This window comes from Camelus dromedarius, chromosome X, assembly GCF_036321535.1.
Source record: "Camelus dromedarius isolate mCamDro1 chromosome X, mCamDro1.pat, whole genome shotgun sequence".
In the NCBI taxonomy this organism is placed as follows: domain Eukaryota; kingdom Metazoa; phylum Chordata; class Mammalia; order Artiodactyla; family Camelidae; genus Camelus; species Camelus dromedarius.
Genome location: NC_087472.1, coordinates 28,422,223 through 28,444,847, shown reverse-complemented (window position 1 = coordinate 28,444,847; position 22,625 = coordinate 28,422,223). Strand labels below are relative to the sequence as shown.

The window sequence follows — 22,625 nt, the reverse complement described above, 5'->3', positions numbered from 1 at the left end:
CTTCTCCAACTTTGGCTTCTCTACCACCTAATTAAGCTTCTGGACAGTCTCTGCTGAGATTGCCACTCATTTCCATATAAACTATACCCACATTCTAGTGGCATTCTTATCTTTCTTAACTTCTTGGCAAGAACCATGTTAACGAGTGTTGCCAGTAGAGTATGGGATGAGGGTATGTGAGGCTCTGTTAACTCATGGAGTCATTGCCATTAGGCACACACGCATCTTGAATTCAAGGCAGACTTCAATAGCATGTCTACTAACATAGCATTAATATATGCTTCCAACCGAAACGTGAACTTTCCAACAAGGGAATATCTGACTTGTAAACGTTAGCTTTTAAGGATACCATGTGTTATTGTGCTTTTATAATCTATTGGCTCTACAGATTTCTTGGCTGCTATAATATTTGTGAGGTTCTTAATACCAAACCGAACTGCAAACTATAAATGTAGCTAGGACTTTATATAGAAAACAACTGGACCACCAAACACCAGCTACATATAACTGGATGCACTGAAACCAATTTAATTGTGGCATAATCTGGGCCAATTAGCATTTGAGTGGAATGTTTTGATTATGCTTTGGTTTGTTTCATTGACCACATGTAGGTATAAACTATTTGTCACAAAGTAGTTACAGGAATAAGACATTTAAGCTAATTATTGATTAAAAAAATCCTAACTTTCACTTGAAATGTCTGATTGGGGTAGAAGTAAGACTTTCTAAAGTTAAGTTGTTAGGATAATATAGTTCTCCATCATACCTAGCTATCTGGAATATAGTCTAGGTCACAGGTCTACTATATAAAGATTATAAGGACATCTTTTGTGAATTTTATCTACAATCATTATCTTTCCCCTTGATCCACACAAATGTGTGGATCCAGGCCATACCAAGATCTTGAGAATTTTCTTCTGGGTCACTACCAGCTATAAGGCCTTGGGGAAATCATTTGATTTTTCTGAATCTCTGTTTCCTTATTTGTTATGTGAGTGGGTTAGACTTCTTGATCTCTAAGGGTCCACTGCCTTTGACATTCCTACGTCTTCAAATAGATGAGAGAAATCTGAAATTGAATGTTAGACTGAGGATCAAGCAAAGAGAATATTGTCTCTGAAATGTTAGTCAATTTAAAATATAGAAAATAAACACCTTGTGCTGAGTAATGAAGGCTTTTGCATAATTTGTTTCAACCTTTCCCATTTAGATGTCACCGGAAAATGACCACAGCTCCTATGAAAATTTTCGAAGACGTGAAAGGTAATTGCAGACAGACATCTGTACAGCTAAATTTAATTAGTTTTAGGAGAAAAATGAAACAAAAATGAATAAATGTAACTTCCAGGAGGGGCCTCTAGAATCTGATTCTGAACAATCCATAACAATTTCTGTAAACAATCTTAATGTAGAACCAGAAAATTCATAAGTAAAACTGCCTGGCTTGATTTTATGTTTACATTTGAGATTTCTATCCATCATTTTCCTGTGGTGAGTATAAATGTCTTGATGTTGTATCCTTTCTCCTTAAAGCATGCAGGAATTATCACCAGAACAATTTGGTGCCATGAAGATTTTCCTCATTTTCAATCTTAAGATTAAAATCCTCCTGCTCTTTAATAATAATATGTGCTAGACATATTAAGTAAATTTCAGTGTTCCAAATGATCTTAGTTTTTTTAATCAAGGAGGGCTTTGCCCAGTGATGATTATCCAGAGTATTTGTGTATCCTTTAAGAACTACAGCCAGAAAGGGAAGAATGATATTACACTGCCTTTAAAATGGGTCTAACCAAAGGCATCTGTGGAAGGGCTGAAAGAGCTGTGGACATAAAAGCAGATCAATAATAATAGCTAGCACTTACTGAGTGCCTACTATGTGCTAGGCACTGTGCTAAGCCCTTTTACATTGGTGATTTAATTTAATTCCCAGCAATCCTGTGAAGTAGGTATTATAAATGAGTAAGTTCAATGGAGTGTATTAATTTCCTTGAAGTCATATAACCAATAATGTAATTCAAATTCTGAATAATACATTCAAATTTGGCTTATGTAGGTATAAAACCTGTGGACTTTCTGCTTGACCATATTGTGTCTCTACTAGTATAAGTAAAGATGAGGTTAAATTCTTTGAAACCCTAGAGTATTCATTTTCTATTGCTGCTGAAATAAAGTATCACAAACAGCAGCTTAAACCAGAACCCATTTATTATCTCACAGTTCTGCAGTTCAGATATCCAGGTGTGCTTGGCTGGTTTTCTACTGAGGGTCTTACGGAGGTGAAATTGATTTGCTGGCCCCGGATTGCTCTCTTATCTGGAGGCTCTGGGGAAGAATCTGCTTCCAAGCTCTTTCTAGTTGTTGGGGAAATTCAGTTCCTGGAGGTTATGGGAATGAGGTTTCTGTTTCCTTGCTGACTGTCAGCCAGGGAACTCTCTGCTTCTGGAGGCAGCTTGAATTCCCCTTCATGCAGGCCTCCTCCATCTTCAAGCCACCAACAGCATGTCCTTCTCATCTCTGAATTATTCTGACTTCCTCTTCTGCCCAGTCTTTTGACTATGTTGTGTGATTACATTAAGCCAACTCAGATACTCCAACATAATTTCCCTATTTTAAAATCATTTGGTTAGTAACTTTAATTACAGATGATCTCTTTTGCCAGATAAGGTGATATATTCATGGATGTGCTAGCTCATCATATTCACAGTCCTGAGGGAACTCTTTAAGGGCCATTTTTAGAATTTTGCCTACCACATCTAGAATGTTACACTTATCTACTTTTAAGAATGTAATATATTGTGTTCAATAAATCAAAAAACATGTACACATTCTACAGTATGTGGTCAAAGAAAATAAAGAAAAAGAAAGAGAAATTATGACTAAAAATTAATTAAGAAACCAATAATTACTCAGAGCACTCTGTTTTTTCCAAATCAAACACTGTCTTTGGTCCAATTGGATCCTAGTAGGAATGGTATTTATAACTAGAAAAAAAGCAATAGTGAAAAAGTACCTGACTTATTTAAAACCGCTGACTACAGTAGCTTAACTGACACTATCAAGATAACCACACAGCATTCGGGCTTCTATTCTCTACCTCTGATAGAATGTGACTACATGCGATGGTTTGAATGTTTGTGTCTCCTCAAAATTCATCTGTGATGATGTTAGAAGGTAGGGCCTTTGGGAGGTGACTAGGTCATAAGGGTAGAGCCAATGAGATGAGTGCTTTTATAAATGAGACCCCACAGAACTCCCTCACCCACTCCACCCTGTGAGGACACAGCTGGAAGTTGGCAGTCTGCAATCCAGAAGAAAGCATTCATCAGAACCTGGCCATGCTGGCAGCCTGATCTTGGGCAGCCCACCCTTCAGAACTGTAAGGAATTAATTTCCATTGTTTATAAGCCACCCAGTCTATGGTATTTTGTGACAGCAGCCCTAACAAACTAAGACACTACATGTGGTAAACATTTTCCCTCGAACTATTTAGCTATCCGTTAAAAAAAATCTTCTGCACTGTTTATTTCCATGAAGAGTTGTTATAACAAGACAAAGCAAAAACCAGACCCACTAGCAGCCATTCAGGAGATCCTATATAGAGAATACTGCTGCAATGTGGCAGAATGAATATTTTGGATAACCAGCTGCTTTTTGTATTAATTTTTATGTATCCATATGCTCCAGCTACTTTTTTGGTAACAACTTTATTGAGATAATAATTTTGTACTATAAAGTTCACTCATTTAAAGTATACAACTAAATGGCTTTTAGTATATTAACAGAATTGTGTCACCATCACCATAATCTAATTTTAGAACATTCTCATCATCCCCAAAAGAATCTCCTTGTACCCCTTAGTAGTCCCTCCCATTTACTCCCTTTCCTTTCTTCCCTCCAGCCCAAGGTAACTACTAATGCATTTTCTCTTTATATGGAAGCTCTGGCTACTTTTGTTCCACAATGCCTATAGGCATGAACATACATAAATAAGAAGAAAACTGCTTTGGCATTTAAACAGTGGAAGAACTTATCTAGTGGATTTGAAGTGACAGTATAAAAAAGGCTGGATTAATGCATGCAAGTAATCTGCTTGAATGCTGTACAAACACTCCCAGGTTCAGTACTTGTAATCTTAATACTACTAAAAGAAACCTTGAAGATTCTTGAATATACCTTCTTAATTTTATAGCTGGTGGAAATGAGACCTAGAGAGGTTAAGTTGAATGGCTCAATGTTGTTCACCTAATTAGTGGCTGTCAAATATGGTTTTATTAAACACTATGCTTAATTGACAGAAACAAGAGACGTGGGGTTAAAGCTTCACTCATAACAACTAAGCATAATATAACCAAGAGTTCCCAGCACCACCACAGAGGAAGATACCCGGAATTCAACTTTCAAGGTATTGGTAATCAGGTAAATGTTATAGAATTGCACAATAAGCTTGTTCATGATATGTGAAAGAATTCATATCTGTTTTAGATATATACAAGGGTATCTTTTATGTATAGAAAATATGTGGTTAACCAGAGCCTGTTTGGAGCCCTTAATGCACAAGAAATGTCTTCCTGTATTCTACTTTTGTGAAAGTCACAGAGGTCAAGGAAATAAGCCAATTTCAATTAATTATTTTGAAAATGAACTTCAAGTTAAACACGGATTTAGCTCAGTTTACTATAGGTTAACATCTGTGGTGGCCTTCAGGCTCAACATGGTTCTCACTTGCCAAGGAAACAGCCATGTTTACCAGACTATGTACTAAAGCAAAATAATATGCTAACACATTTTTAATGATTTTCACAGCTGAGGTTGATACCAAAAGAGTTATCTGCTAACCTTCAGTTAGCAACAGGTTAAATTAACCAGAGTACCCTATTCCATTCATGTTCTGATTGTGTTCGGCATAAAAGTATATGACCCGTACGCAGAAAATAGACAATATAGAGTAATGGATAGAGCCCATCTAAGCCTCAGAGCAGTATCAGTCTGATTTCTGATTTAGGTTTTGGGGTGATATTGAAAAGGGTATGTTTTGAAGATAGAGAAAGAAACTTACACTTAGTGGCAGTCTATATAAGGATGAAACTGGAAGTCAAGTTTGGGGAGATCTTTGAGGTGTTTTATCTGGTTGTAGACTAATAGCACCACTGAGAAGTCACGTGGGCCTAGGGGTATCGTCACAAGGCAGATTACCAAATATCTGAGCACAGTTGAGGCATTTAATCTCCACTCCATAGAAGTAAGCCTGACCTTCATCCCACTGTGGGAGCCTACCCACTTACTCTGTGGAGTGATAGTATGCTTTTTTCCTCCTAACTCTTCAACTAAACTTCTTTGATACATACCACTCTTTAGCCTGTAAGTACCAAGAGGTGGCCTCTGTGATATAGTGTAGATCTGGCTAACTACTTCATGCTTCCGAGATCGCAGAGAGGAGTTCTGTGCAGTTTCTTCAAACTCACTCTTCCTCCTGTAACTCACAGTCTCCTCCAACTATCCCGTCTACTTTTAGTAATCAAGTTACACAAATATTTTTGTAGATTGTTAACCCTCTGAAGTCATAGCATTTCTCTCCTTCACAGACTAAGCTTTCACTCCATGAGAGATTCTCTAACCTGAAAAAATGAAGAAAAGACCAGGATCAGTTGCCAATGTTGAAGACTAAAACGTTTTTCCCTCTTAAAAGTTTGCTGTTAACAGATATTGTAGTGACTTTTATTCAAGAGCATATGTATTTTTCAACATGTAACTTTTTATTGCTTTTATTAATGTATTTTTCCTTAAGTAAGCTTTGATGTGAGTAATCTGTCAAAACTAAGTGTTTACATAAAAGAAAAAAAAATGTTTAGCTTTGTTTGCATAAAAGAGCAGAAAGGTGAGCAAGGAGAAAGGTGATTTAGAATGAGAGATGTTAGGAAAATAGCTGTATTTTCAGAAGTACTTGTCTTTTCAAAATTACAGAATTTCCTTCTATGGTTTAATTTGTTCTTTGAGCTCTAGAACCCACATATGAATCCTAAGTAGACTATTTTGACAGTAGAACAAGGTAATTGATATCTTTGATGACTAAACCTTCTGTGCCTCAAAAGCTCAGTCAGTAAGTTTGAATTCTACTCTTTGATTATTAAAATGCTAAACTTGTATTCAAGCTTTTATATTTTTTCAAGGAATTTGTGCTTTTACTTTTGACATGAATTTTAAATTGTTCTGTCACTTTCTGTGAGCACATTAAGTTAATAAATTTTACACTTAAGTGTGACTTGTTTCTTGTCCATTGATACTTGGGATCTAAAGATTCGGATGCAGATTATCAGTCTGCATCCAGCTAAGCTTGTTTTTGGTACACTGAAAATATTGGTTTATAATTATTCAGTACTTACCATTTTTAGGTAATCACCATGCTGGTAGATTTTAACTTAATTTAATAAATTCTGTTCTTACATTTAATAGTTGCTTATTATGAATATATGTGTGTATATGCATGACTGGGACATTGTGCTGTACACCAGAAACTGACACATTGTAATCAACTGCACTTCAATTAAAAAAACATTTTTTAAAGTGCGAATAATCAGGGGAAAAATAGTTGCTTATGCAAAGAAAATGAAATACACTATAGAAATATAGGAAACGTTGGTTTCTATTCTGGCTCATATATAGCATTGCTTTCTGAACCAAATTAACAGATGGTAAAGATTCTCTTACTAATAACATTGTGTTGGGAATCAAACAGTTTCATTTAAGGGCTATATACTTTGCTGTAGTTTTGCTGCAAATTCCTAATCTTGAATATAAGGAATGACAACGTGTAAGCTTTGTAATATAATTCGTATCAAGTGATTTGGAGAGAGAATGTTTCTTCTGATCAAAAAAACAATACATGTTTATTGAAGAAATTTTAGAAAACACAAAATACTAAAACACACGCATAACAGCTGTAGTATCTACCTCCATATTTATTTTCTTGACACTAAGATATCTTCTACAGCAAAGCTTTCCAGTGTCTATCCAGTTCCCCATTGCTAGACATTTAGGCAGTTTCTAGTTTGAGCTTTTATAAATTAAACTTGTGATGAGCATCCATGTAGCTGTATCTTTGCAGTGTATCCCAGTTTCTTCCATATGATCATTTTCTAGAAGTCGAATTGCTAAACAAAACAGTACTTACTTAGAATGTTACACATATTGATAAATTGCTGTACAGAATATGTACAGAATATGAAAAGGCTTGTTTTCTCATACCCTTACCAACAGAGAATATGGGATAGATATGTACTGTTTTCAGTGTCTTGCTTGCTGATGGGTAATAATGGGTGAAGGGCAACAGCATAAGTCATTGAACCTAGCAATATTTTCTAAGTGCCAAATCATTTCTTTTCTGCATTAAACAACAGCTGTATAACTCACTACTCTCTCCCTCTCTACCTTGAGTAACATTAGCAGTACAGAAGCACAAACAACCAGTTTGGTCAAAGCCAAGAGACAAACACTCTAGCTATTTGTCAGTACATGAACAAAGAAACAAGCTGACTGAATTTTCCTTTTTTTTTTTTTTTTTTTTTTTTTTTTTGCCCCATTTGGCACCAATCATAGCATTAATTTTCAAAGTAAGGTCCTCAAACCAGCTGATCATCAGCATTGCCTAGGAACCTGTGAATTCTCAAGCCTCACCCTAGACCTACTAAATCAAAAACTCTGGATGTGGGCCCCAGCAATCTGCGGTGCATGCTAAAGTTTGAGATTGTATAGTATACCACTCCTTCGTGGTAACTAAAATTCCCACCCAAGAATGGATGAAATTGTAGAGCCTCTCCCCTGTCTCCCTCTTGCCATCTGTTTCAGTCTTTCTGCTTCTTACTTTCTACGTATGTTAAACACCCTCCCCTTCTCCCCTCTACTACATTTCCACTCTAATACTCCATCCAGTGTGTCATAGTGGATTTTGGAAGACCGTCTGCTTGGCTGCATCTGCACCTTCATTGATCTCACGTTTTCTAGAGTTAGAACCTGGGATGTACCAACTGATTGCACTCTATTAATTGAGGAAGTAGGGAATCGTGGTACAACTCTTAAGTGGCAGAGCTGGCATTTGAACCCACATCTCTCAAGTCATAGAATCCATACTCTTAAGAACCTCTTTGGTACTCATGTCTTTGCTGCAATATTATTGTCTCTTTCTGGGATGTTCTTTCTCTCTTTTGCTGACTGTGGATCCTGCCGATCCTTCAAGCTGCAACTCTGTTATATGAAATAAAACACTACAAAGTTGTCTGTACATGATTTCACCTCTGTGATTTGATCCCTAGCTACTTTCTCATTTCCTTTCAGTTTTCTTCTCCAACACACACCCTTTCAGCCACACTAGCTTCCGTGTTATGTCTCTAGCAGTGGAGGTATGCTCCTCCTGAGAGCATTTGCACTTGCCTTTCCATCAGCCTAGAACACTTTTCCTCCTAGAAGACTTCCCGCCTAGGCATTTGCGTGGCTTCCTCCCTTTGATCATTCAAGCTTCTGTTCAAATGACACTTCTTCCACGGCCTCAGAGGGACCTTCTGTGACTGTCCTATCTAAAATAGCACTACCTCACTCTGTCCCCTCATCGAGCTTTCTTTCTCTTCACAGAATTTATCATTATCTAACATGTCATTATATTTTCATTTGTTTATTGTTACCCCTACCCTTAAATGTAAGCACAAGGGACTGGGCAAGGACTTTCTTGATTTTCATTCCTCACTGTTTATCTCCAATGCCTAACAAAGTACCCGGTACACAGAAGGTGCTAATAAATATTTGTTGAATGAAAGTCAGGAGCATGGGAAAAAATTGCATTTTGAATGAAAATCAGGGTATTGCAAAAATGCATCATGTGTTAGAATTTGGGAAATACAGGAAATTGATGTCTTCCTATATCCACTTTTCCAGATTTTACAAATTTTCTAAAATAATCACATTTTACTTATATCAGAAAAAAATATGTTCGTGGGTAAAATAATAAGTCTTATACATATTTAAGTTATTTTTGGTTTGTACATCAAGAACCTGTAGTTTTGTGGGGTTTGTTTGTTTGCTGTAAATCTGGCAGAAAAATTTCCTTGCTCCAACTGAGAGTGCTGCCCCTCAACCAACAGATGGCAGCATTCAACTAGTAAAAAAGATAGCCTTTCACTAAGCAAACCTCCGAGAGACAGAGAGAGACAGAGACAGAGACAGAGACAGAGAAGAGAAGAGAGGAGGGGAGGGGAGAGGAGAAGAGAGAGATGATAGAAGAGAGGGAGAAGGAGAAGGAGATGGGACAAGGGAGAAGAGAAAAGGTGGAGGAGGAGGGAAGAAGGAGGAAGGGAGGGAGGCACCTTTATGGTTAAACAAGTTCTGAAGGATTTGGATACCTCAGAAAATGGACATTTTGTTTGAAGCTGGAGGACATTTCACACTTACAGCGCAGTTCCCCAGTTTAACTCAGACAGATGACCTTCAGGCTATTTAAACAACTAGTCCTGAAAGCTCACTAGTAAAGAGGAATGATGGCATCATTTTGCATTTTCCAGAGCCACACTCGGTAGTCGTAGTCAAGACCAACCTTCTGTGGCAGCTGCTTTCAAAGAGTAATTTTAAGACCTCTGAACCATTACTCACCCATTCCTGCAGCTGTAACTAATGCTCCCCAAAACTACTTTCCTTTGCCAGATAACAGAAGTACATTAAACATTTGTCCCCTTTTAAAATTCGGTTATCCCCAGAGGAATTTGAATAGTCACAGAACTTTAATGTTATAAAGTCATAACATCTTGGTTTTTTCTTTCTTAGAGAAAAAATCTGAGATTAAGGACTTAAACAACTTCCCCATGATCATATATATCTAGCCAGTGTCAGAGCTGAGCAAAACAAGGCGTACGTCCCTGATCTTCAGCCCAGGGTAGATTTTATGTTCATTTGTTTGTGTTTTGCTGTATCATAATGCTTTTCTTTAAGAATATATATACCTGTCTAGGACTTGCTTTAAAATATTCCAACAATAAAGAAACAAACAAAAAAGTAAAATATAATTATATATAATTTATAAATAAGTAATATAGATGAATATTCTATTATAAAAAATTTAAAGAGTATACTTTATTATATCTTGGTTTGAAAAAGTCTACTGGACTCTCTCTTATTAAAGCATATCCAGATTAGAGAACTGAGGAAGGAACATACGAAAAGGAAGAGTGGAAAATGGAGAGCTTGAGGAGGAGGACCAACTCCTCCAGTTACTTCCTCATTTAGTCTTGGTTCTTGACTGAATCAGCTGTGTGATCTTAAACAAGTCATTTCTATAAACTTCAGTTTCTTCATCTGGTAAGTGAGATCTTTCGTAAAGATCATCTTTTAGGTCTCTGGAAGCAATATATATCTCAGCTCCTTATAACACCCCAAAGTATTTAAATTCTTTTTTGAATTTTCTGAAAAAGATGCCACCAGAAGTCTCGGATCAGAGCAAGCCCCATGGTCCTGGCCAGATCATTTCTCACAGCTAAGCAGCCTTATAGCCCCACAGTTGCACAGAAGGCCCCAAGGCCACCAGTTCTGGAATGGGACTGAAGTCTTTGGCAGGCAGCCATACTCACCCACTGTAGGGGATTCCCAGTGGCCTGAGGGTACAAAAGGAACATGGCTAGGTACCACTCCCATGGCTACCACAGGCTTCCATTTGAATGTAAGAGCACAGACTTGTGGTAGACCAAGGTTTAAATCTCATCTCTGCTACTTCCTGGCTGTGTGTGATCTTTGTTAGCTTATTGTTAGTCTTCAATTCCCCCATCTATAAAATTGATGTGAGAATTAAGTAAGATAATAAAAAATGTGAGCAGAAAGGTGGAGAGGTGATGGAATAATACATTTCAGATATTATTAAATTTTTGCCCTCCAGGAGTTCACCCCACTTCCCATTCAAGTTGCTAGTCATTTCTGTACTCATTGCCTCAGTGGTGACATGTGGCTATCATAAAGCATAAACAGTCGGATCTTCCCAACTTTGGAGGTGCAAGGTCTTCAGGCAGTGGTGTGGTGGAGCCAGCTCCAGCTAGCTCTTTGTTTCTTTCCTTGAGGTGAACTTAATATAAAATTAACAATTTTAAAGTGAACAATTCAATGACGTCTAGTTCCAAAACATTTCTATACCTCCAAGATAAAATCCTGTATCTATTAAGCAGTTACTTCTCATTTGCCCTCCCCCAAGCCTCGGGCAACTGCTTTCTGTTTCTACAGATTTACCTATTCTGGATGTTTCAGATAAATGGGATCATGTGGCCTTTTGTGTCTGGTTTCTTTCAGTTAGCATAATGTTTTCAAGATTCATCCATCTTGTAGTGTATATCAGTATTTCATTCATTTTCATGATTGAATAATATCCCATTGTATGGATATACAACATACCACATTTTGGTTTTCCATTCATCAGTTGATGGATATTTCAGTGGTTTCCACTTTTTGGTTATTATGAATGATGCTACTGTGAACATTTCTGTATAATTTTGTGTGTGTGAACATGTATTCAATTCTCTTGGGTACGTACCTTAGAGTAGGATTGCTGCATCATATGGCAACTCTATGTTACCAAAGTTGGGAAAAGATGCCTTTTTATCTCTCAAGAGCCAGTTGGAGATAAGTACATGAAAAGGTATTCAACATCATTAGCCATCAGGAAACTGCAAACCCCAACCCCAAACTCTAGGATGGGTATAATCAAAAAGACAGATAATAACAAGTGTTGGTGAGGATGTGGAGAAATTGGAACCCTTATACACTGCTGGTGGGATAGTAAAATGGTGCAGATGCTTTGGAAAATAGTGTCAAAGTTTCTCAAATTGTTAAACATAGAGCCCCCTTATTTGTGAATGTTTCCTGCTTATGGTGGGGGGGCAGGGTGCAGGGAGAGTGGTCCGGGTCTGAAGAGAAAATAGTGGAGATCCTCCTCCCTCTCCCGGGGGTGAGGATCATCATTCATTAAACACATATCCATTCAGACAGACAGATGGATAGATGGGTATGATATTCATTTCTTTAGTGTCACCTCAAGTCCTATCCCCAACCCTACCTCTACTACTCGTCTCCCTAAATGGTAGGCATCCTGCTACAAGAGGAATTCTCTTCCAAACAACTGGTGCAGAAAAGGCCACCTGTGGTTTCACCTTTTTGTGATAACTGATTTTTTTTTTTTTGAAGAATGAGCAGAAGCTTATCATGTAACTCATACATGCAGTCCCCATTATGTATTTACCTTCCTCTGGATCTTAGTCCTACCATTCTCCCTCTGCAAAGGCCTCCCTCATTCTTTTCATGCTGTCTAGATCCTTCAAATGCTATGAGATGCAGGTCAAATTTCACCCCTCTGTCAAGTCTTCACTCAAACAAATTCAGGATGGATGTGCCCAGTAACTCAATAGCATAATTCCTGGATATCATAGTATTCTTAACTAAACACCATAAATACTGCTGTATTTTAACTTAATATAGTTAAATACATTATTTTAAGGGAGATAAGTTTTAAGTGGAGCAAATGTGAACTAAATTTTCTGTATAATGCACTGGTAAAATACCTTCATTGTTCGATTTTACTTGGAACACTAATGCTTGTATCTATATTGTGGGACTTTCCTTGGGTGGCCAAATAAGTGTGATGAAAAGTCAGCAGGTTTGGGTTCTGGTCATAGCTTTAGTTGCTAACTTGGTACAAAATTATTAAGCTACCTTAACCCTCCCTATGAATCAATTGAAAAATGGGAAAATTATTGAGCTACCTTAACCCTCCCTGTGAATCAACTGGAAAATGGGGATTGAAAAATTTATACAAATTCTATTTTCTTTTCTCTGCTACCTCTTTTCTCCAGTATCACTTCTCTAGTTCAACACTTTTATCATCCTTAGCCTATGGTGCCCTGGTTACTTAAAATATGGTCTGCAGCCAAGCAGCAGCTTGCTAGAAATGCAGAATCTCAGGCTACACTCCAGATCTACTAAAACAGAATCTGCATTTTAACAAGACCTTTAGGTGACTCACATGTACATTAAAATTTGAGAAGCAGTGACCTAAACTAATTACAGCCTTTTAGCTGGCTTCTCTGTCTCAACTCTGGCCCCTTCCAATCCACCTTCTACATTGGAATTAGGAAGGTCTTTTTAATAGGTCAAGTTGATTATACTACTTCCCTATTTTAAGTCCATCCCTGTTATGAAACAGCAGTATGGAAAGAGCACAGGCACTAGAATCAAGCATAGCACGTTCAAGTCTTGCTTGAACCACCTACTAGTTTTGTGATTTTTGACAAATGATTCAAACTTTTCTTGGTTTCAGTTTCTTCATTCGTAAAATGGCAATTAAAATCTCTAATCTCATGGGGCAGGATGAGGATTTAATTAGTTCTTATATGAAGAAGTTTTTACAGGTGAAAATATGATGTCTGGGATTTAGTTCTGAATAGTCCATAGCAGTGGGGAGGGTGTAGATGAAGGTACAAATGAAACAAGATTGGAGTGGCAGGTTGTGTTTTCCAAATATGGCTGCAACAATATCTCCCATTCCACACACTCTTCTACTATGTGTCCTTGACACCTCTCCACTTTAAGATGAGAGACTGAACAGACACCTGTTAAATCTTGAAAACATTATGCTAAGTGAAAGACAGACACAAAAGGTCACAAAAAAAATTATACAGGAACATTTATAGTAGTATCATTCTTAATAACCAAAAAGTGGAAAAAAATAATCAAATGTCCATCAACTGATGAATGGATAAGCAAAATGTATGGTATACCCATACAATGGAATATTATTCTGCCATAAAAAGGAGTGAAGGACTTGATATACCTATAAGGTGGATGAATCTTGAAAACATTATGGCAAGTGAAAGAAGCCAGGCACAAAAGGTCACAAGATCCCATTTATATGAAAAATCCAAAATAAGTAATGAAGTCAGAAGAGGTCATGAAGCTTTCACCTAGTTCTTTTGAGACACTTGCTCAGGGATAAAACAGCAAGAAGTCTGACTACCCTGAGACCGCCATGCCAGAGAGGCTACATTTATGTACTCCAGTCCACGTTCTAGCTCATCTCAGCCTTCCAGCCATTTCCATCAAGCCACCAAATGTAGGAGTGAAGCTGTCTTGTACCCTCCACACCAGCACATCCACCAGGTGAGTACTACTGAGTGGCCTCAGTTGGTGATATTTATAAGGAGCAGAAATGCCCTGCCCAAATTCCTAGCTCCCCAAATCATGGAATATAATAAAAAATTGTTTTTTCAGTGGAGACCTCAAATGGTTGTTATTTTATGCCACTAAGTTTGGAGGGTAGTTTTTATGCAGCAACAAATAACCAGAGCAATTGGCATGAGCTGATAATTGTTGAAGCTCGGTAATAGTTACATGGAAATTCATATCATTCTCTCTATTTTTATATATGTGAAATTTTTCATAAGAATGAGGTTTTTAAAAAGACAATGTATAAAGTATTCAGCCCTAAGTTAGTAGACGATAAATAGTAGCTATATTATTGTGAATGGTAGTCAACAAGTGGTAACTGTTGTTATTGTGAATGAAATAAAGTTCAGATTGGGTAGTACAGCATTTAAGGTCCTCTTGCTTACCTCGCTCCTGTTTACTTCTTCAAGCTCATCTCTTACCAACTCACACCCTTCATTTCCTCTCATATGCTCTAGAAATCACCAGAATACTTACAGTTCTTAGAATGTGGTATGCTGCTTTATGCCCCCAAGCTACTGTCTATGTTGCTTTTTCTTTGAGGGAGTATTTACCCATCATTGTTTCCCTATAATCTTTCAACGTTCAGCTGAAGTGTAACCCCATCAGGGAAGCTTTTTCTGACACATAGAAAAAGACTTTGTTCCTCCTGTTTTTTAGCCCCTACTCTAAACAGACTTTTTCCACAGCATCAGCACTAGTTTATTACGCTTATGTGTGTACTTGTCTGTTCCCCTTTCCCAGACTGTGAGCTCTTTTCCACTGTGCTGTGTGTGAGGATTCAGCAGGGGAACATGACAAAAATCTCAACCCTCTTGAAACTTACAGTGCAAGTAGGAAAGCCAGACAATAAACAAGTAAGTCTATAATTAAACTATGATAAGTCCTGTGATGGATACAAGCAGGATATTATGATAGTGGAGGAAAAAAAAAAGACAAAGTCCTCTCTGAAAAAAAATGACGTTTGTGTTGAGATTGGAAAGATGAGTAGGAGTTAACATTATTCGTATTCTTAAGCCAAGGCCTGGCACATAGTAGGATGCATTAAATACTGACTGAATGAATGTTCTGCCTAGCTCACAAGTTTCTTGTGAGGATTACATGTAATAACATCTGCAAAAGTTCATTGGGGAGCATAAAGTGCAACAAAATGCAGCTTTATTATAACTATATCCTGAGAGGATAAGAATCAGAATTCACTTTTTTATTGGAGGGAGACTTAGAAAACTTCTGCAGACAGGCAAGTTCTGCCCTAGCCAAGTTTATCCAGGCATACAGTCTTCTCCCCAAACATAATTTTCCCATTCTGTTTGGTTCATCAACTTGGCCTTTAATAAGACACAGCAGGGAGTAGACACATGGCTTGTGTGGGCGTAGATTTGGATGAAGTCTTCTGGCAGGAAGGCAGCCAGCTCTAGTCCATTGACTTGATGATCAAACTGGATGACTTTCACGGGTGGAGGGGGATACTAAAGAGGGTGAGAAGTGGGGAAGGTGATTAAAAATAGTGATATTAACAACACGTATGTCCCTCAATATGATCTGATTCTGTGTTTAAGTGTTTGAGTTCCCCTCCTTTTTTTACCTCCCTGACTTACGGTTCTCCAAATATTTCCTGTTTCCAGTAAGAGCAGAAGAGAATTAACATATATGTAGCATCTACTGTGTGAAAGACACTATGGTATGTGCTTGTAAAACATGTATGTACTTCTAAAACATCAAGAACACAGGCTCTGGAGTCAGGCTGTCTAGACTTGAACCTACCCGCCCATCCTCCATCACTTTATACTAACTGTATTACCTTGGTCAGGATCCATTCTTTGTCTGTGTCTAGTTTCCTCATCAGTCACAGAGATAATAATAATAATACCTATCTCATAGAGTTGTGAAATGCTCATCCCAGATCCTATATATGCTATGTTAGACACTCAGTAAATTAATGTCATAGCAGTTATTACTTGTTGATTGATTCCTGGATTGAGCCAAGGTCAATGTCAGTATCCACCTCCATGCACAGGTTTCTATGTCTTTACTTACAAGCTGTTGCGTAGGTCCATAGGAATAATACCTGAGTAAGCTGCCTTGATCACTCCCAGTGGTTGCCAACAGTGCCGCAGTCACGGACTTGAGGCACATGCTTTAGTGAAGTGATATTGTACTGGTTTCTTAAGACCTTTGTTGGTTAACCAACTAATTAAACTCTCAACAAGCATTTACTGAGAACTATGTGCTAAGTCCTTGGAATCTAAGAATAAATAAGACAATCTAGGGCCTAGTTCAGCCTTTGCCTCCCAAGGATTAAGGTGGAGCTCTTCTTTGAGTATTACAGAGAAACAAAGCTTTAACTTCAAGGACTTTAACCTTGGGGGACCAGAGAGAGATGTAAATAGGAAGAATACTATGGTAAGAAGTATCTTAGAGCTAGTAAGCCTCTCTTGCTTGTAAGCTTTTCTATTACAGTGCTTATGAATGTTGTGATCCACGGTAGTTTGACACTGGCCTTGGCTCCATCCAGGAAATACAAATGGAAACTGTTAAAATAAGTTGCTTCTAAGGAGTTGCACTGAGGAATGGAAAGGGAGACTTGCTTTTCATCACAAATTCTTCTGCATACCTTGATTTATTACTGTGTGCGTGTATTACTTTGAACTTACTTTGATGAAGTTCATAGAAAAAATTAATAAAATATGAAACTGACTTCAAAAAATTAGAACCTAACATTTTCTATTTCCATTTTGACCAGCTATTTGATCCAATTAGGATTTGGGATGAGGTAAGCTTTGACAAAACTGCTTGACAATATTTTATTTAAGCCGAAAGGTTTTTTTGTTCATTTCTTTTTATGGTCAAAATATTTTCACATCAAAATATCTGGATCAAAACAACCTACTTAGAGTGTTTTTACCCTAATTCCTTGCTTATATCCTAGTTGAGATTACTTTTATACAGGAAAAATCCATTGCCATAGTGTATGTACGTTGTGTGCTTTCTAGCCCCAGCTCTCCCTCCGAATAGTTGGATGGCACTAGGTAAGCCCCTTTCCTTCTCTGAATCTCAGGCTCATCTGAACATGAGGGTGTGGATTATATAAATGATTTTCAAATAGACTTTCTGTGGGAATCTAGGGTTCTGAGCAGGGGCCTCGTGGGACTTCACGAGGGCCAAGAAGAGCAGAATTGCAAACACCCACCTTTGCTTCAACAAGAGCTGCTAAATCCTATTTCTATCTTTTATTTATTGCTGTTTATAATAAGACTACTATTGAAATAAGGGTTTTATTTATAAAAATGTTTTCCAATCACTGAAGTAGATATCCAAGACAAGTTTCCATGTTACAATTCTGTGGTTTTAAAGGAATTCTATAACTAATCAAATATTTAATCACTTTGACATCATTATCTCATTTGATATCCCAAATAACCCTATGGGAGTTAAAGAATGAAAGATCAAGAGAAGGGGAAACCCTTGCCTGAGCATCCACAGCTAGACAATAGAAGAACCGTGACTGGAAGCCGAGTCTTCTCATGTTGATTGCTTATCCAGTCTCCATTCCACTGTCTTACAGGACTTCTAAAAAATGTGGTTCTAATGCAAAAAATAAAGGGAAAAGTTCCTCAGAAGTGGTGTTGGGCACCATAATACTGGTCAGAAAGGTTTTTGGCATCCTGGGAAGTTCAATGAGCTCAATTCCTACAGGTCATATTTGTATGAACCCAGCTAGAGTTGTTGAGATGTTTCGCCTCTCCTTGTACAAGAAAGAACTTGCCAAGGAAAATGATGCAACTGGCCATCTAATGAAAGCACTCTCCATATGAGAATGACTAGAGCACACACAAATGCCTTGCGGAATCCATAAGGAAAGACCTTAACTTAGACCTTTGCATACATGGTTATGACTGGAAGAAAACTTACAGATCACTGAGACCAACAGTTCAAAACTAGGCACCCAGAACATTTTTACCTATGGATGTAGAGCTGACTCAGTGGCAATTCTGGACAAAGACTTTGGAAGGCAGTGTAGTATAATGCAATGAGTGGACCTCTGAGTCAAATAGATAAAGGCTTGAATTGAAGGTCTTGTGCTTCTACCTGTGCAGCCTAGGGGCAGTTTACTTAATCTCTGAGCCTCAGCCTCCTCATCTGTGAAATTGGGACAGTACCTCACGAGGGGCATTCAAAAAGGGGTAAATGAGCTAATTCACCTAAAGCTCCACTGCTTGCTATAGATTCTCTTAGTTTCCCTGAGACTTTATTTGAAAAGTAGACAAAAATAACTATTATGTAGGATTAATATCTATTTTGTAGGCTTGGTGTGGTTTTAAATGATATTCCAAGTGTTGAGCAACTGGTGGAGCACAGGCACTGACCAATCAGAACAACACCTGCTGAAAACAATTTGCTTGACCGTATGGTGCATAATTGCTACCCAGCCAAATGTCAGCCTTCATGTAGAAATGAAATTAAATGATATGGAACATAAGGGATATGTAATGAATTATATTTATGTCTCTTTCCTTTTCAACTTCCTCTTTTAGTCCTCTTTCCCTCACATCTGGCTACTTAAGCAGAAGAATCTAGTGTCTCCCTCATGTGAATTACATAAATTATGTTTGTCTTTCTAATTTAATAATTTTATTTGGGCTCCTCATTTGCTAGTGCAGTTTTAAAGTCTTAATGTTTTGATGTAATAAATTTTATAGTCCAGTGATTTGAAATTCATATTTCCATATCAAGGTGGCCATACTAACTATTCTAAGGAATGTTGGGAGAGTAAGTTAGACATCTTGAGAAACTGCAATACAGTTCAAGTGAGTTCACTTGAATAGTTTTGAGGAAAACATCTCTCTGTAACGTAAAAAGATTGATGTCTCTTGGAAAAGAGCCAAGTTCAGACCTAGGGTGTCCTTTGGCTTAAAAAGATATAAACAGAGTTGGAAATACTAAGAAAAAAAGATGCTACAGACCTCTGGATTCACAAATTAGTAGCTAAAATAGTGCCTAATACTATTGGTAACAAATACCTGAGGGAATGAAAGGGGATGAGAAAAAATAATGAACAAAAAGTGGTTACAGTAGAAATGGTTTAGAAAAGGAATTAATCAGTAAGTTAAATAATTAATCAGTCCACCCAAAGTCAAAGGAAGACCTGTTCCGTACCCAGTACTGAGATGGACTAGACTCTTCCTGGGCACCTTATAAAGCTGTTGCTCGCTCACAAGTCCCTACTGGTCCTTTCATCTTTGCCTACTTCTCAAGTTGAGGTAGGCGTAAGGTCAAAAAGAGATCCCTCTTTGCTTGGTTACTATGTCTTTTTGCATTAAGTATCTCTAGCACTTTTCAGGGAAAGGATGTTCTCACGTCAGATAACTGGGCACAACTCTGGCAAGAAATAGTTTGTCAGTAGAGGCTATTCCATTAGGGAGATGACAAGACCTCTTAGAGCTACCTTAGTTTCTTTTTTCTGATTTTACATCATTAAAGTATGTTGTGATATAAAAATCCAACCAGTAAGTTGTTTCTCTGAGTAGATCTCCTGACCAAGGAGATACCCTATGCAGAAAACAGACAATAGGGAATTCAGACTTGGGTTTTGGTGCAGTTCAGATTTGGAATAGTATAAACCAGTTATCTGGTACTCAGACATCCTTGAGCAAATTGACTCTCAAGATTTTGGACCCACAAGAGCTGAGAGGGAAGACATGTTACCTTTGAGAACCAATCTCCTCTTCTCCCACTCCATGTGGACAAGTGTGACCGACCATAAAGCCTCTATCCAAATGTACCTTGCTCTCCTTTAAACCACTGCCGATGGGACCTGCCCATTCTATTCTACCACAGCCCAGCAAGCTTCACTGTGCATCCCATATTGGTTTTTAAAATTGAGTCTTGTAGAAATCTCTCAAACAGAATAGCCTGTTCTGTATTCTGTTGTGCCCAATAAATAACTATTAACAATTACAGTCCAGTGGGCTACTGTTTATAGTGACTATTAAAGTATTGTTCACTGCTTTTTATTGTTAAAATGCTGAGAACCCACTTTATGGTATTTTACTGCTTTTACATAATAGTAGAAAATGGCTCCTGTGTATAATTTTTATTTGTTTCCCTCTTGAAAATTAAAAACAGTGGTTTTTTGTGACTGTGTCTGTAGGAAGCAAAGTGAGGTTACCAAAAAGTGTTAACTGTCTGTGTCTCTGTCTTCTCAGACCTGGTGAAGGTGCTAAGGATGAAGAGGGTGGGGGCAAGAGGATTGAGAAGGGTCTGAGGAGGGCGTGGTTGATCAGACATTAGGAATTCTCTTGGTGCTGCTTTGAAACCACACTAGAAATCAAGGAAGAGAAAGGGGAGAATGAGTTTGGACTTTGCAGAACCACAGCCACATGCAAGGGTGCTCCTTGCCAGGATTTACATGTGCAATTCTGTAGACTCAGGCAAAAATCAGGTTACAGTACAAGTTCTCCAGTGACACATTAAATCATTCTTTGAGAATCTGTTGATTTAGATCTAGTTTCTTTTCATGCCCCAAGATGGAGCTAAAGCAATACTGTCCTCCACAAACTCAGTGTATTTGAAGAACAGAGAAGAACATGGGACCTTCTGCACGTTCACACAAGTGCAAGAGAAAGGAAATATCGTGTTTTCTCTTCTAAAGCATGACGTTTCACAGCTGAGGAACATGCTGGAGCATGAGAGAAGTACAGAGTCATTTGCAGCTGTTTGGACTGGCTTCCTTTCTCAGCAAGGTCACACTATCTTCTCTGGAAAGGCAAGCCCACTTTCCATGCCAGGCCACAGGTGAGGTTTTGAGGGCCAGGGGTTTGTTTCTTTCCCTTGCCATCCTTCCCACCCAGGTTTTCACTATTCAAGAAGAATAAAGGATAGATTGAGAGATCCTGAGTGGGCCAAAAGGTTGACAAATAACCAGGCATCTTCATAAAATGAAGGAGTTTGGTAATTGCCAACTTATCCCGGGTTTGCTTCCAGCTGGTTCCCTTTTCAGCTGACCGGCCCAAGTGACTCTTGAGACCATTAAAGCATCTAAGGGTTGAGGAGAGAGGAGTTCGATTTTCCATTTCCTACTTGCTTGGATAACTCTGCTTCCTCCTAAGCAAGGAGTTAATTAAGACATCATTACTATTTTTTAATGGAGTACGATAATAGCTTTTCAATCTGCTTCTTGTATATACAGGCCTCTTAGCATAGAGTGAATCTTTAAAATATTACCTAGTATTTAAATAGAGCCAAGACTAGGGGAAAAAAAAAAACAGATGTGGGGCTTCTAGAGTCACAGGATCTTAGGCATATTCTATGATTATTTATCATTTATTGAGCACTTACTATGGGCCAGCCACTACGTGAAGCATTTTACATGGTTTATTAATCCACCCAACAACTGTATGAAGTAGCTACAATTATTATCCCTATTTTATAGATGAGGAAATTGAGGCTTACAGAGGTTAGGCAACTTACCCAAGTCCAAACAGCTAGGAAATGGTGGAACTAGGACTCAAACCTAAGACTGTCTTACTTTTAAAAAGTTGTGTTCTCAATAACTGTGCCACACAGTGCATGAGAGGCTAGAATACCTTCAGGGCCTTCATAACATTAATAGTTAACACTGTTATTGAGGGCTTATCATATACTAGGTCCTATTCTAAACTCTCTACATGTATCAACTCATTTTCCTCTAAATCTCACAACCCCATAAAGAAAGTATTATTATTTTACAGGTAAGAAAAATGAGGCACAGAAAGCTAAATTTCCTACATTCACAAAACTAAGAAAGGTAGCCTGGGCTACACATTCTGGCAGTCTGACTCCAAGGACCATCCTTTTAACCGCTAAGCTGTATTGAAGGTAATAGGTTCATTTCTGCATGAGGCAGCCCAGTCCTCATGAGGATCAATTTCCTCTGTCAGAAAGTTGGACCTGTAACGCTAGGGGACTTCTCAGAAGCGAACAGTAGAGTTCAAGAGTCCAGCCTTCAGCCGAGGTTCTTGCTCAATTCCTTCCCCAAGTGCATGTCTCCATTACCCTTTAACCTGCATCTTTGAACAAACTGATATATGGGGAGTTCAGCCATGGCACAGCTCAGCTGTGCCTTTAATGTCTGATGAGTCTGCTTGCACACTGTGTTTTTCATTTGATCTAAAGAAGATCTAATGAGAGATCATTTCCTGATAATACATTGTCTGCTTTCAACATCACTAGGAAAGCACTTTGCTACAAACAATCCCTATTTTGGTATAATTGCCTTTGAAAGGGGGGCACAAGAGGCAGCATAAACTCCTCAGAGTTGGGTCTGATTTCCTGAGGTGTTCCATTTCAGAAGAGGCCCCTGACAACAGGCAGAGAATAAAAACAAGTGTGGTCTGGGGCAGACAGTG

At 38.1% G+C, this 22,625-nt stretch overlaps 1 protein-coding gene across 1 annotated transcript in view; it reads left to right on the top strand.

Moving 5' to 3' along the window:
- The window catches only part of LUZP4 (leucine zipper protein 4), a 195,386-nt gene that overhangs the window by 8,613 nt on the left and 164,148 nt on the right, over positions 1-22,625 (top strand). The window contains 1 exon segment of the mRNA XM_031446599.1: positions 1,211-1,263. Coding sequence (XP_031302459.1) covers positions 1,211-1,263 — 53 coding nt within the window.